We start from the raw sequence: 13,671 nt of genomic DNA, 5'->3' as shown, positions 1-13,671 counted from the left end.
CTCTCTTCATAAAAACTTTAAAGGAAGGAACCCCATACTCTAGGACAAAGGGTGTGTTTATCTTCGAGTGTGTAGTTTTTAAGAATTAATTTTTAATTTGCATTTGCCCTTTTTGATTTTGAGGTAACGATTTTATTTAAATAAGAGATATATGTAATTATTATTGAGTTAAATGCTTGAATGTTTTCATTTACATACAAAGTTGATTTTAAGTATTAATATAAGTTGATATTTCTTAGTCAAATTATGTAATTAGTACCTATACTTTATCAAAATAGTGAATTTAATTCCTGTATAATAATTTGTTAAAATTGAAATTCTGTACTTTCCAAAAGTAGTAATGTCATTCAATGTATTAAAAATTTTTTGTTATCTATGTTAGTATGACGTTTAATTGTGTTGACGTAGTATTTTTTTGTTAATATGATATTAAATTTGATGACATAACAATAATGATGTAACATTTCACTAATGATGTAATAGTAGTGTCGATATGACGTGGCTAAGAACTGTTATGGATTTTATAAATGTGGACATGAAATTATCCAACATAAACTAATAGTTTTAAACAAGATTGGAACGTAAATAAATAAAAAAATACGAATGGATTTCTAAGATTTAGAGAAAGAGAGTTGTGAGATAGAAAAAAATTGAATTTTTGTGCTTCATAATTTAAAGTGGTGAAAAGAATATTGTGAAATAGATAAAAAACATACCACGTCATCATTAACAGATGATTATATTCAATATTACATCAATAAGAAAATATTATATCAATATAAATAATAGAAAAATTTTAATATTGTTAATTGGATTTATATTATCAATTTTAGAAATTATAAAGACTATTTTTTCAAATTTTCATACAAGGACTAAATCCACAACTTTATCAAAATATAAAGATTAATTGTGTAATTTAATCATTTTTCTTTGATTTTACAATAATAAGATGCTAGCTAGCTCTTAGACACATCCTTTGGGCTTATGCCCTATTCATGGAAGCTTAGGTTTGGCTACCCAAAAATTTACAGAACATTGCTTAAACAATGTCAAGCATGTGTTTTTAAACATTTTGAATTAACAAGATGCAATCAAAATCAACAAAATTCAATCCGAACTTACCTTTACATGTTACCAACATATTCCTGCAATTAATATATGAATTTGGTGACCAAACATACAAGAAAACCATTGAATCAAAAGAGGAAACTAAGTTGTACAAATTTGAAAACAGTTTTGAAAATTTTCTTCTTTGCACCAAATCAACATACAATTATACCATTGTTGGGAAAAGTCATGCAATCGAATTACACAACACAGTGAAAAATTAAAATTTTTTCCTCAAACAATATCATGCTTGGGTTATTTAATATAAATTATCCTAGCTATTTGGTAGAAGATTATTATTCCTTTGTGCTTTTGATGTTGAAATCAAGAGGCCACAACAATTTGTGATTCAAAAACTTCTCCACCTGTAGATAGTCAATTTTGGTTAATACTTATTTTTTTAAAAATTATTTTACTGCGTAACATTGTATAGAGAATAATGAGAATAACCATCACAAGTGAAGCTATACTTCATACAGAACAATTATAACAAATGAAGCACTACTTCACGTAGAACAATTAGAACAAGTGAAGCACTACTTCACGCAGAACAATTAGAACAAGTGATGCTCTACTTCACATGGAATAACCACTTCAAACAGATAGTAATAAAAGCAACTCGGAATGAGTGGTAAGATTCGTGGGTTACTTTCATCTTGAGATGTTCCGAAGAGTTTGAATTAGTGGTTTAAATATGGAGGTAGTTAAAAGGTCTTCTTTTAACCTTTTCTTAAAGTACAAGTATTTCTCCCTCTTACATTCTTTTTTTGTACTTGTTCACGTACACATTTTTCGTTTAAGTTGTTCTCGTACAGCTTTTCTTGTATACCTCTTCCACTTACTCTCTACTCAAGAATAAATCTCATTATATTATTAACGATCATAAAATTCATTACTTTAATAGTCACATAATAGATTTCTAATCATTGCTCAAAATTAAAAACTCAGTAATGTTCACCCAATATTAAAGTTATTATTCATTACGTGTATTAAAACCCATTATTGAATAACTACTATTTCTGATACTATATATATAACCTTTACAATTCATTTGAGGGACTTTTCCAAAACTATCTTATTCTCATGCAGAGTTTCTCTCTTTAGCCCTCTTATATATTCTTTACCTATTCTCTTCTTGTTGTCTTTCATCTGTCACAACACTCAGTATTTTAGAAATCGTTCTGATCTTCTTTTCTGTTGCCTCCGGTACATCCTCTACTTGTTCGCAACACTTCCTCTCCCTATCAAAAGAACCCTCTTTACATTTTGACGACTCCACTAGGGAGGAGTGATTGCATTAAGTAAGACTTTTATTGTTACAATTTTATGTTACTGGAAAAGATGGAAAGTTCCACTGGCAACCAAGATGCACCTGTCCCCTTTTACATTCAGGATCTTATGAAAATGATCCAAGTTTCCTAAGAGAGGATGTAAACATTGGAGGACAATAATTGGCGAATGATGGAGACTATATCCTAACTCACGTCCTCTATTACTACCACTTACCAAACTTAACCTGTGCACCTTAATGAGAGTGCACCTGACGGAGTCACTCTTCTAGTTACAAACACTGAAGGGAATGGAAGAAATGGAAAAAGTGCAACTGATGCAGTAGTTGTTGCAAACCTTTATTCAACCAACTCTATTGTTGCAGTTACACTAGCAACTACCTCTACTGCAATAATCCCACCGGTTCTTACTCAAGGATTTGTGACAATGGAAAAGCTCCAAAACAAAAAGCTCACGGCATGTTGCGAGCTTCAATACTAGAAAAGCCCCAATTATATAATATATATATATATATAAATAAATAAAGAATTACAACTTGTGTTGCTAGCAAACAAAAGAAGGAAGGTAAAATACCCTTACTCCTTTAAGTTTTGATCGAAATTACATAGAGATTTATTAGTTTTCGAAATGGATACTTTGCCTAAAAAATTATTTTTCATTAAACACGTAGGTCTAACCGTTAGTATTTTCGTCAACTTGTTGACGTGGTAAGGGTCAAAAGATAATTTTACCCTTGATTAATTTTTATAATTACCATTATGTTTTTTATTATTTTTTATTAATTAAAAAAAAAACTCCCCACCTGGGGGCACTGGAGCTCCCCTATCAGGACTCCCTAAGGGAGAACGAGCCCTAAATCAAGCTCTCTAAGGGAACACCCAGCTCCTCTCTTTGGGAGCACCGATTTTGGTGCTCCCCAGTGCCCCTTTCCCTTAAGAGTGCCAGCCGATGCTCCCTGTTCTTGGTGAGCTAGGGAGCATCGATTGGTGCTCCCTATTTTTTTTAAATTTTTTATTTTTTAAAAATATAATAATATTTTTTTAAATTAATAAAAAAAGAAAAGGTATTTTAATCTTTTCATAACTTTTGTTAACAATGTTTGTATTCTTGGGGTGAAGTGTTCATTTTAAAAACTAATGGACCTTCGTGTAATTTCGATCAAAACTTAAAGGAGTTAATGATATTTAACCCAAAAAAGAAACATTTAAACGCCCTTTGAGATCTACTAAAAAATCCTAGTGTTTGTAGGACAACTTTTATTTGCTTCTTTCACTCTAGCTTGCCTACAAATAAAAGTTGACATGTAAGGAGACTTAGCTATCTTTTATTTGTTTTTTTTATCCCAATGTTTCTTTCTCTATCTTTCTCTAACAAGTTAAAGGTTCCCATCAAAAGCTACACATGCAAATGTTTTCTTAATAGCTTTTAATTGATAAACACTTCTTTTGTGTTTAGGATATCTATGATCCAAGTATGATTAAAGGAAAACAGTTTGAAACTGCTCTGCACAATTAAGATTTATACATAGTTCATGATCTAAAGCCTTAGTATAATAACCCAATTCCATAGCGGTCCTAGCTATATCTAATAAGTAGACAATTTTTTTTTTTGAAAAGGAATAAAAATACAAGAAAAAAAAGTAAAAGAGAGAGAGAACAAGAAATTATAAGAAGAGGAAGAAAAAACATTCTTGCTCAAAAAGATTGGTAAAAGAACAGACTTTGTTCTGAATTTTGTTTTGCTAGGAATTTTAATGAAGAAAATTGTTCATAGTAGCTTTATATTTATAAAGCATATAGAATCAAGTTTTTATGAAAAAAGATTAACTTTTCTTTTACGATTTGTATTTTGAGAATTTTATATTATGAAAAATATATTGTTTTCTGATCAATCAAATATTATACAAGACAGTAACATGTTACTACCTAAAGCATTACTGGCTAAGATGTTACTATCTAAGGCGGTACTACTCGAGGTGTTACTACTCGAAGTGATATAATACAATACGTTAGAGTATTAAATAAAACCTTTACACTCTAAATTAATACATAAGAACTATTTTTACAAAATAATTCTTATGCAGGAGACAATATAGATAGTTGATTTTAGTTGATACCCATTTTCTAAAAAATTATCTTACCGTGTAACATTGTATAGAGAATAATGAGAATAACTATTACAAGAGAAGTTATATTTCACGTAGAACAACTAAAATAAATAAAGTACTACTTTACGTGGAATAACCATTTCATACGAATAATAGTAAAAGCAACACGAAATGAGTGGCAAGTTCGTGGGTTACTTTCATTTTGTGATGTTTCGACCAATTTAACTTGGTGGGTTAGATATGAAGGTAGTTAAGAGGTATTCTCTTAACTTTTTCTTAAAGTACAAATAGTTCTCCCTCTTACTTTCTTCTCTTATGCTTGTTCACGTACATTTTTTTTTCTTTAAGTTATTCTCGTACAACTTTTCTTGTATACTTTTTCCATTTACTCTTTACTGACAAATAAATCTCATTATGTTATTAATGATCATAAAATTTATTACTTTGATAGTCACATAATGGATTTCTAACTGTTATTCAACATTAAAACTCAGTAACAATCACCTAATATTAAAGTCATTATTCATTACGTGCATTAAAACCCATTCTTGAATAACTGCGATCTTTGACACTATATATAGATCTTTCACAATTCATTTAAGGGACTTTCCCAAAACTACCTTATTCTCACGCAAAACTTTTCTTTCTAGCCCTTTTATACATCTTCAACAATTCTCTTCTTATTCTCTTCCACCTGTTACGACACTCAATACTTTAAGAACTGCTTCGATCTTCCTCTTTGTTGCTTCCGTTATATGTTTTACTTGTTTGCAATGCTTCCTCTCTTTATCACAAGAACCCCTTTACACCACCAAACTTGGGTTGTTGCAAATCTCAAGTTGTCCACGTGTTTGGTCTCCAATGATGATCCATAGAAGATGTCAAGTTAGAAAAATATCAATAGTGATTTGGGGTTTGCCTTTGTTGCCAAATCGAATGCTAGCTAGAGAGTAATCTTAGTTTTCTCACTTCTCTATAAGGGAAAAGTGAAGCATGCATCTAAATGTTAACTTCAAGTATCTCCATACTTCAATATATGAAACAGATTGCTTACTTCACAAGTAAGAAATATAACATGAGTTAATCTCTCAACTTTTACCAATATCTAGTATTAATAGGGTATCAACTAAGAACAAGTTAAGAATAATACTTTGATACAATAAGGACTTCATACAACTCTTCTCTTTCTAATTTCTATTGTGACACATATCTATTCTATACACTTTATCATATAAGTTAATATCAATATGTAATTGCAAGAACTTGAAGATAAAAAGGAACTTTATTAAGATAAATGCATAAACTGTTATGATATATCTATATAGCCAAATTGATTGATTTACAAAACATATAATCTACACTATCACTAGTCCACCAGGCGGCTTAAAAGATCAAAGATTTAAATCTGGAAGCTTTACAAATGGTGGACCTTAACGTAAGTTTTTAAAGAAACATGTTGTGAAATCTGCAGCAAGTAGTAAAACTACGGTTGATGCAATAATTACACGCAAAATAGAAACTGAAGCTATTTTCTGCTGACCAGTTATGCCAGGTTATATTATTATGCATTAATGAACAATAAATAGCTTCCATATGTAAATTAACATAAAATGGTAGATTTACAATACAACCATGCAAGTTACTAAGGCTTATGATGGTTGCTTATATTAATTAAAGAGATTTCTCTAATCTTTGGTGAATTTAAAGAAGCTACTTTGCAATGTTGCAATTCGAGTAGGAACATGAACTGGGCAAACAAGGGATTAAGAAGCAAAGATGTTTGACTGTTCCCACCTTGTGTGGGACATTAAGAACCACTGTAAGTGAGTCAAACTCAATTCTTCAAAAAGCTGTGCAATAGATTTCAGAACAGGAAAGCCTTTTCCCTGGACATAGAACTATAATTTCTAGTTTTCTTCATGCAAATAAGCAACAGCTGCATCGTTGATTGCTAACTAGATTGCTAAACATGATTAAGCATTAAGATAACAATGTGAAAAATAGTAGGCAAAATATAATATGAATGAGATACAATAAGCTACCAATGGCACGAAGAATTCCTTTACACACAGCATTTATTATGGAAACAATTTGATCTATCATTAATACCTTCTGTTCCTCTAACCATGCTTGTCAACTGATTTGATCAGTTTGCAATTGTTTTTATCTTTTCTGTCCCATAGTCATGTGGCAGCTCAAACTCCTTTCTAAGATCTGCATAGAATTTTCCTGAACTTGCTCTTGCCCCACGACTCCAAAACAGATGCCTGAGAAAGGCAAACGGACAGTTTATACATGAAGGATGTGAAACTGAAAACCTGTTCTTTATGTGAAGTCATATATCCTACCTCAACCTGCATTGCCAAGGCCCATGAGAAGAAATGGCAGTTCAATAATTAAACACTAACAAAGGAGGAGTCATGATTCATATTACAATATAAAAAATCAATATACCTGTGAAAAGTTTTCTTTATTCAGCATTATGCAAAAGGCTTTGTAAAGGATAACCATTCAAACATTCAACTAAAAAATCAACCAACACTTTTCTCTCCATTCTATCATGAATTGATCCCCAAGCTTACTCAGATTCAAAGCAAGCTAGAACATGGCACAATCTTGTCTCACATGCCAAGCACACAAAACAGACATTTCCGCGATGGATGCCCAAATTAATGACCTTCTTTATAGTATCTTTAATTTCCCATTATTGATCATGGGCCAATATTAGCTCCAAATAATCAACCATAATCCATCAAAAAATATCATGATAATCTTAAAGTTACTGAACTTCTATATGTTGATGAAGCCTTCAAGGAACTGGGCTCTTTCCAGATGCAGCAGAACTGTCCACCTTATTCTTTCCAAACTTGGAAGCATCTAACAAGAATCCAAAAAATATGTATATATGAAAAAATTTGTTGATTAAAGACATGTAAATTAGCAGCATCAATCCTTAGCTTTTCTGCTTAGAACAGTCTCTTAACTCTCACCAGTCACCAATAATCCCCGCAAGAACATGAACCCTCCCTAAAATGGTGAAAGCGGTTAGAATCCCTTAAGATAATCAACCTACCCACAATCTTTGATATGTATTTGATGGCATTGTGGCAGTCTTCACAAACACGTAAGTTTTTTATCACTCGTATTGGTCTTCCAGCAGGTATAGAGAGAATACCAAATGCCACAGCTAATTTTTCACTGTGATACTTGAGCATGTGCTCCTTCTCTTCGTTATCTACATCATGCAAAATCAAATTTGTTGAGGAAACATAGCCCTCCTGCTTCATTTTTAAATCCAATTCTTCCAAGTAGGCATAGATTTTATCCCTATCAGGGTGGCATGAGTCTCCAACTGAAAATGTATGGATCCTGCTCTGTACCTCAAGCCAACTACACCCAGGTACTTTCTTCACACCAGTATCCCTCATTTGCAATCTCATCCTACTAACATCCGCCCATCTACCAGAAGCTGCATATAAATTTGAGAGAAGAACATACATTCCTGCATTTTCAGGTTCCATTTCAAAAATCAACTGAGCAGCCATTTCAGCTAGTTTGGTATTGCCATGAATTCTGCTTGCACCAAGCAAAGCACCCCATGTTGCTGCATCTGGTTCGAAAGGCATGTTTCTGATCAACTTCAGGGCCTCGTCCAATCGGCCAGCTCGACCAAGAAGATCAACCATGCAAGTATAATGTCGTGAATTTGCTTTTATGCCATAATCCTGGTTCATACAGTAGAAATATTCCCTGCCCCTATCCACTAAGCCAGCATGACTACAAGCAGACAATACTCCAACCTGAAACAATAAACTGTACAAGTTAAAAACTAGGAACTGTATGATTTAGAAGAAAGGAACTCCACATTTAGAGTTTCCTGGATTTGAAGACATCAAGTTTAATTGTCTCTCCTAGACTATTTACACCAATTTTATCAAAGAAGGGTACCATTGAAAATTGAAGACGGTGATTGCATCAGATTAAAACTTCCCTTCCAGTTCTCAGAAAGACTATTGTTACATTTATTGAAGTCCAGAGATTTTTATATAACGATTACTTGGAAAGCCACATTAACTCTCATCTCTGTGAACCTCAAGTCCAACCACTAAGGGTAGCCTATGTGAATAATATTTAATTATACTATTTTAGTTGCTAGGATGAAATTATTTTGTGAATGCTTGGAATGATAATTTTAAAGAAAACGAATTTAATGCTCATCACATGTGGGCTGACTATGTTTACATGCCAGTCAAATAAAATACAAAAACAATAATTACCATAGTGGTATCATCTGGTTTGACACCAGCTGCCTTCATTGACTCAAAAACCTTTAAAGCCTCTTTGCCAAATCCATGTCTTGCATAACCGGCAATCATTGTATTCCATGAGACAACGTCCTTCTCCATTATTTCTTCAAATGCACTGCAAGCTTCTTCTATGCCTCCACACTTACAGTACATTAAAAGAAGTGCATTTCCCACAAAGGACCCACTTTCATATCCTGCCTTAACCAGCCGCCCATGCAACTGTTTCCCCATTTCTAAAGCAGCAATATGGGCACATGTGCTCAAGGCACATGCAAATGAGGACCTATTCAACCTTTCTCCATCTCTTTTCATCTCTACAAAAAGGCATAAAGCCTCCTCATCATAACCACTTTGAGCATAACCTGCAATCATGGCTGCCCAAGACACGGGATCACGCCTAGGCATCCGATCAAACAATTCCCTAGCATGAGCTATCTCACCACTCTGAGCATACCCTGTGATAATTGTATTCCAAGAAGTGACATTTCGGCAAGGCATTTTGTCAAACAATTTCCTAGCCATGTCCATTCTCTTACATTGCACATACCCTGCAATCATTGCATTCCATGAAACAGCATTCTTTTCTGGCATTTCTTCAAAAAATTCCCTTGCCTTGTCAACCATTCCATTCTGCACGTAACCTGACACCATTGCTGTCCATGTAAATACATCTCGAACCGGGGACTCATGGAACAATCTCCTAGCTTCTTCAATCTCACCATTCTGTGCATAACCTGTAATAATAGTATTCCAAGAGATTTTATCTCGGAAAGGGATTCTATCAAAAATCCTTCTAGCATCAATGAACCTCTTTGTCTTCACAAACCCACCCATCAAACAATTCCAAGAAACCAAATCCCAATCTGCCTTCGATTCAAAAAGCCTACAAGCCTCTTCCATCCTCCCATTCTGCACATAAGTCGCAAGCAAAGCATTCCACGAAATTGAATTCTTAGTAGGCATTCTATCAAAAATCTTTCTCGCCTTGTCAACACAACCATTCTGCGCATATCCAGACAACATAGCGTTCCATGAAACAACATCCCTTTCAGGCATTTGTTCAAACAACTCCTTCGCAGCAGCAAGGTTATTGTTCCTTACACACCCACTAATCATTACATTCCAAGAAACCAAGTCTCTCTCAGGCATTTCATCAAACAAGTTTCTTGCAAGCTCAAACTTATCATTCATCAGGTACCCAGATATCATGGCATTGTAAGAAACAGAGCTTCGACGTGGCATTGAGTTAAAGACACGGAGAGCTGAGTCCAGCTGGGCATTGCGCATGTGGGTAGATATTGCTAGGTTCCATTGCTTTATGTCGGAGTCAACAACTGGTTGGGGTTTGTTGTAGTTGTGTTTCTTCTGAGCTAATGCTTTCTTTGATGGATAGTGGTTTGGCTTTGGTTGGAGTTTGCTGATGGAGTGTAACTGTCTGCAACGGTGACTCCCGCGCATTGCTTTCAGCATCACATTTTTCAGCTCGCCCTTTGCTAAAGTTTAAAAGTCTGGTACCCGCGCTTTCCTCTGGCCCTTTGTATTCGACTTCCAATTATTTTATTTAGCAATGGCTTCAATGATTAAAAAATATATTGAGTCCTTCCTAATATATTCTATTCACCTTTTATTTCATTTTATGAATCAAATTATATAATAATTACTTTTGTCCTATTCTATTTTCATAAATAGTCATTCATTTTAACTTTTGTAAAGATTAAGATAAAAAACTTTTGATTTTATTGCATTTTATATTATAAATATCGCAAAATGAAAGTTTTAGGATCGGATTATTCCATAAGGAATTTTGATTAAAATTGGATTTTAAGATCAAGGGTTTGCTTGCTCAATGGACATGTATTTTGATAATTCTGAAGAATCGTCATCAATTTTTTTTTTAAATGTGATTAGTCCTTAATTAAATTTATTTTTTAATATAAATTTTAAATTTGACTTAAATTTATACGATAATGTTTAAATTTATTTCTCAACTTTGGACGATGGTTCAACTTTATTATTCATTTTTAAACGGGTGCAATTTTACTATTATACTTTACAATTTAGTTAAAAATGATCAAAAGTTAATGATAATAGAATATTTCACAAATAGTATTTTTTTTTCATTTCTTAATCAAATTAGAAAGTACAATGATAAAATTACACTTGTTCAAATATGAGGGATAATGCTCCATCACCCTCAGTAAACTAATGAATTTGGATCTTATCCTATATAATAAAAAGGTAAGTTCCTATCTATGAAATAGAGGTTGAGCTCGGAAGTTGGTTATGTATGAGAAAAGCATTAGCACTTACAATGTCAATTCAAAAATGTCAATTAATCATGTATTATCTTTTATAAGGCTTGATTTATTAGTCATTCTTGATCTCTTGGTTTGAAACAAATACCAAGAGCTTGGTTTTCAAAATTCAATTACACTAGTTTTACTTCTGGTTCTCATGATTTTGCATTATTTATTCAACATACTTATCATGGTATTGTTCTTTTTCTTCTTTATGTAGATGATATGATTGTAACAGGTGATGATAAGCCTTACATTCCAAATTTACAATAGTATTTTAGTCAATAATTTGAAATGAAAGGTCTTGGCTTTCTTAGTTATTTCTTAGAGCTTGAAGCATCCTCCAACTCTGATAACTACTATACATCTAACTTGCTTTCTCAGGCTGTTATTATCAATAGCAAAATTGTGTCCACTCCCTTGGAATGTAATGCTAAACTTACTTTGATGGATGATACTCTTCATGTTGATCCTACCTTATATTGCCAATTGGTTGGGTGTTTGGTCTATCTCATAGTGAGTTGGCCTAATATTGTTAATGTTGTTCATTTAGTCAACCAATTCATGGCTGCTCCCTGTTAATCTCATGTTTTAGCTTTTCTGTGTATTCTCTGCTATATCAAAAGCACACTCTTTCAAGTACTTCATTGCTTTACTCACTCTTCTCTAGTTTTATCTTAGTATTCTCATCTTCACTAGATAGTGATCCTACAAATTGTCACTTAATCGTTAGTTATTGTTTCTTTTTGAGCGATTCAATCATTTCTTGGTGAAGTAAGAAATAAACTGTAATTGTACGTTGTAGTACTAAGTCTAACTATCATGCTTTTTAGGATGCTACTTTAGAGGAACCTTAACTTTGTCAATTATTGGTGGATATGGGTATCATCCAATCTTTTGCCACTATTTTTGCTATGGTAATCATAATGTTATCTAGATCACTAACAATGATGTTTTTCATGGCACACCAAGCGTGTTAAGATTATTTATCATTTTGTGTATAATCATGTGACTCAAGGGCCTTTTCATTTGACTTTTGCATCTTTTTCAAATCAAACTGTTGATCTTTACCAAGGTTCATCTTCCTAGTCAATTTCAAGAATTAGTTTTTAAACTCAAGTTATTTTTCAATTTTTTTTTTTTAAACTCAAGTTGATATCTATCATATCACCTTGAGTTTAAAGGAGTGTTAACATAATTATAGCAATTGTATAGATTATAAGTTAAATTAGTATGAGTTTGTTAGATCACGATACTGTAAGCTTGATTTTCTCCTAAATCATTAAGAATCCCTTATATATATATATAATATCAAATTCAGAATACAAGATTTTTCTTTTTGTAACAATGCTTATGTGTAAGTAATCAATATCACTTGTTTTATTAATTTTAAAAAATTATTTCCAACATATTATATAGAATAGAGAATAGAATTTCACTGATCTTATTAATAATTCAAACTAGTAGATATACACATAGTACATTGGAATTGAATCCTTCAATTCTAGGGATATTTTTCTATTAAGATAATATAAATCAAATAATAAATTACAAATTATAATCCATAAGTAGAGGATAAATATTTGTGGTTATCTGATATGCCCCCACAAGATGGTGGGTTTACCAAAAACAATAATCTTAAAAGATAGATGAAGAAATTGTTGATGAGAAAGAGGTTTAGTGAGCAGGTCCACAAGTTCATTGGTAGAGGCAACATGGGGGACTTAAAGTTGTTGACATTGAACTTTGTCCCAAACAAAGTGGAAATCAATTTCAATGTGTTTCATGCGACATTGAAAGACATGATTGGCACAAAAGTATGTAGTATTGATATTGTCATAATACATTTTTGGTAGTTGAGAGAACAAAATTGATAATTCACGTAAAAGAGATTGAACCCAGCATATCTCAATCATGGTGGAAGCTACAACACGGTATTGACCCTCTGTTGAGGAATATGCAATAGAATGTTGCTTTTGCAAGCTCCACAAGATTGGATTGTTGCCAAGAAATAAAAGATATGCACTTGTGGAGGTGTGATCATCTTTGTTGCCAACCCAATGAACATTGAAGAATGCATGAAGTGTGAGTAGTGAATTACGATGGAGAAAAATACCATGATGTAGAATGCCCTTGAGATATTGAAGAACACATTTGGTAGCACTTCAATGATTTGTTGTAGGACAATGCATAAATTGTGATTAGCGATTAAAGGCATAAGCAATATCTAGACGTCTAGACGTGTAAAGGAAAAATATTGAAGACTGCCAACAACATGCCTATACTCACTGGCATCACTAAAGTGAGAACTATCATTCAAAGACAAGCTGGTGTTGGTAGATAAGGGAGCAGTAACAATGTTGGCGCCACTGATGTGAGTATGATCAAGAAGATTAGTAATATGCTTTTGTTGAGAAAGAAAATACCCATCGGAGAGTGAGTGACCTCAATGCCCATAAAATATTGAAGAGTACCAAGATCTCAGATGGAAAAATTGGTCTCCAAGATATTTAATTATCATGACTTGTTTCTAAGGGTTCATGATCGATGTAAAGACCTAGAC

At 32.8% G+C, this 13,671-nt stretch overlaps 1 protein-coding gene across 1 annotated transcript; it reads right to left on the bottom strand.

The window, feature by feature from the left end:
- Positions 1-6,342: 6,342 nt before the first annotated feature.
- On the bottom strand, positions 6,343-10,363 carry LOC18604308 (Tetratricopeptide repeat (TPR)-like superfamily protein). Its single transcript, XM_088804913.1, has 3 exons — positions 8,782-10,363; positions 6,959-8,304; positions 6,343-6,771 (listed from the first exon to the last, which is right to left on the bottom strand). The coding sequence occupies exons 1-2, from the start codon at positions 10,279-10,281 to the stop codon at positions 7,498-7,500; spliced, it is 2,307 nt and encodes a 768-aa protein (XP_088661039.1). The 5' UTR covers positions 10,282-10,363; the 3' UTR covers positions 6,343-6,771; positions 6,959-7,497.
- Positions 10,364-13,671: the final 3,308 nt, after the last annotated feature.

Source organism: Theobroma cacao, chromosome 3 (genome assembly GCF_053813885.1).
Source record: "Theobroma cacao isolate CCN51 chromosome 3, ASM5381388v1, whole genome shotgun sequence".
Taxonomy (NCBI): domain Eukaryota; kingdom Viridiplantae; phylum Streptophyta; class Magnoliopsida; order Malvales; family Malvaceae; genus Theobroma; species Theobroma cacao.
The sequence above is the reverse complement of the archived record's forward strand: the minus strand, read 5'-3'. Positions and strand labels throughout refer to the sequence as shown.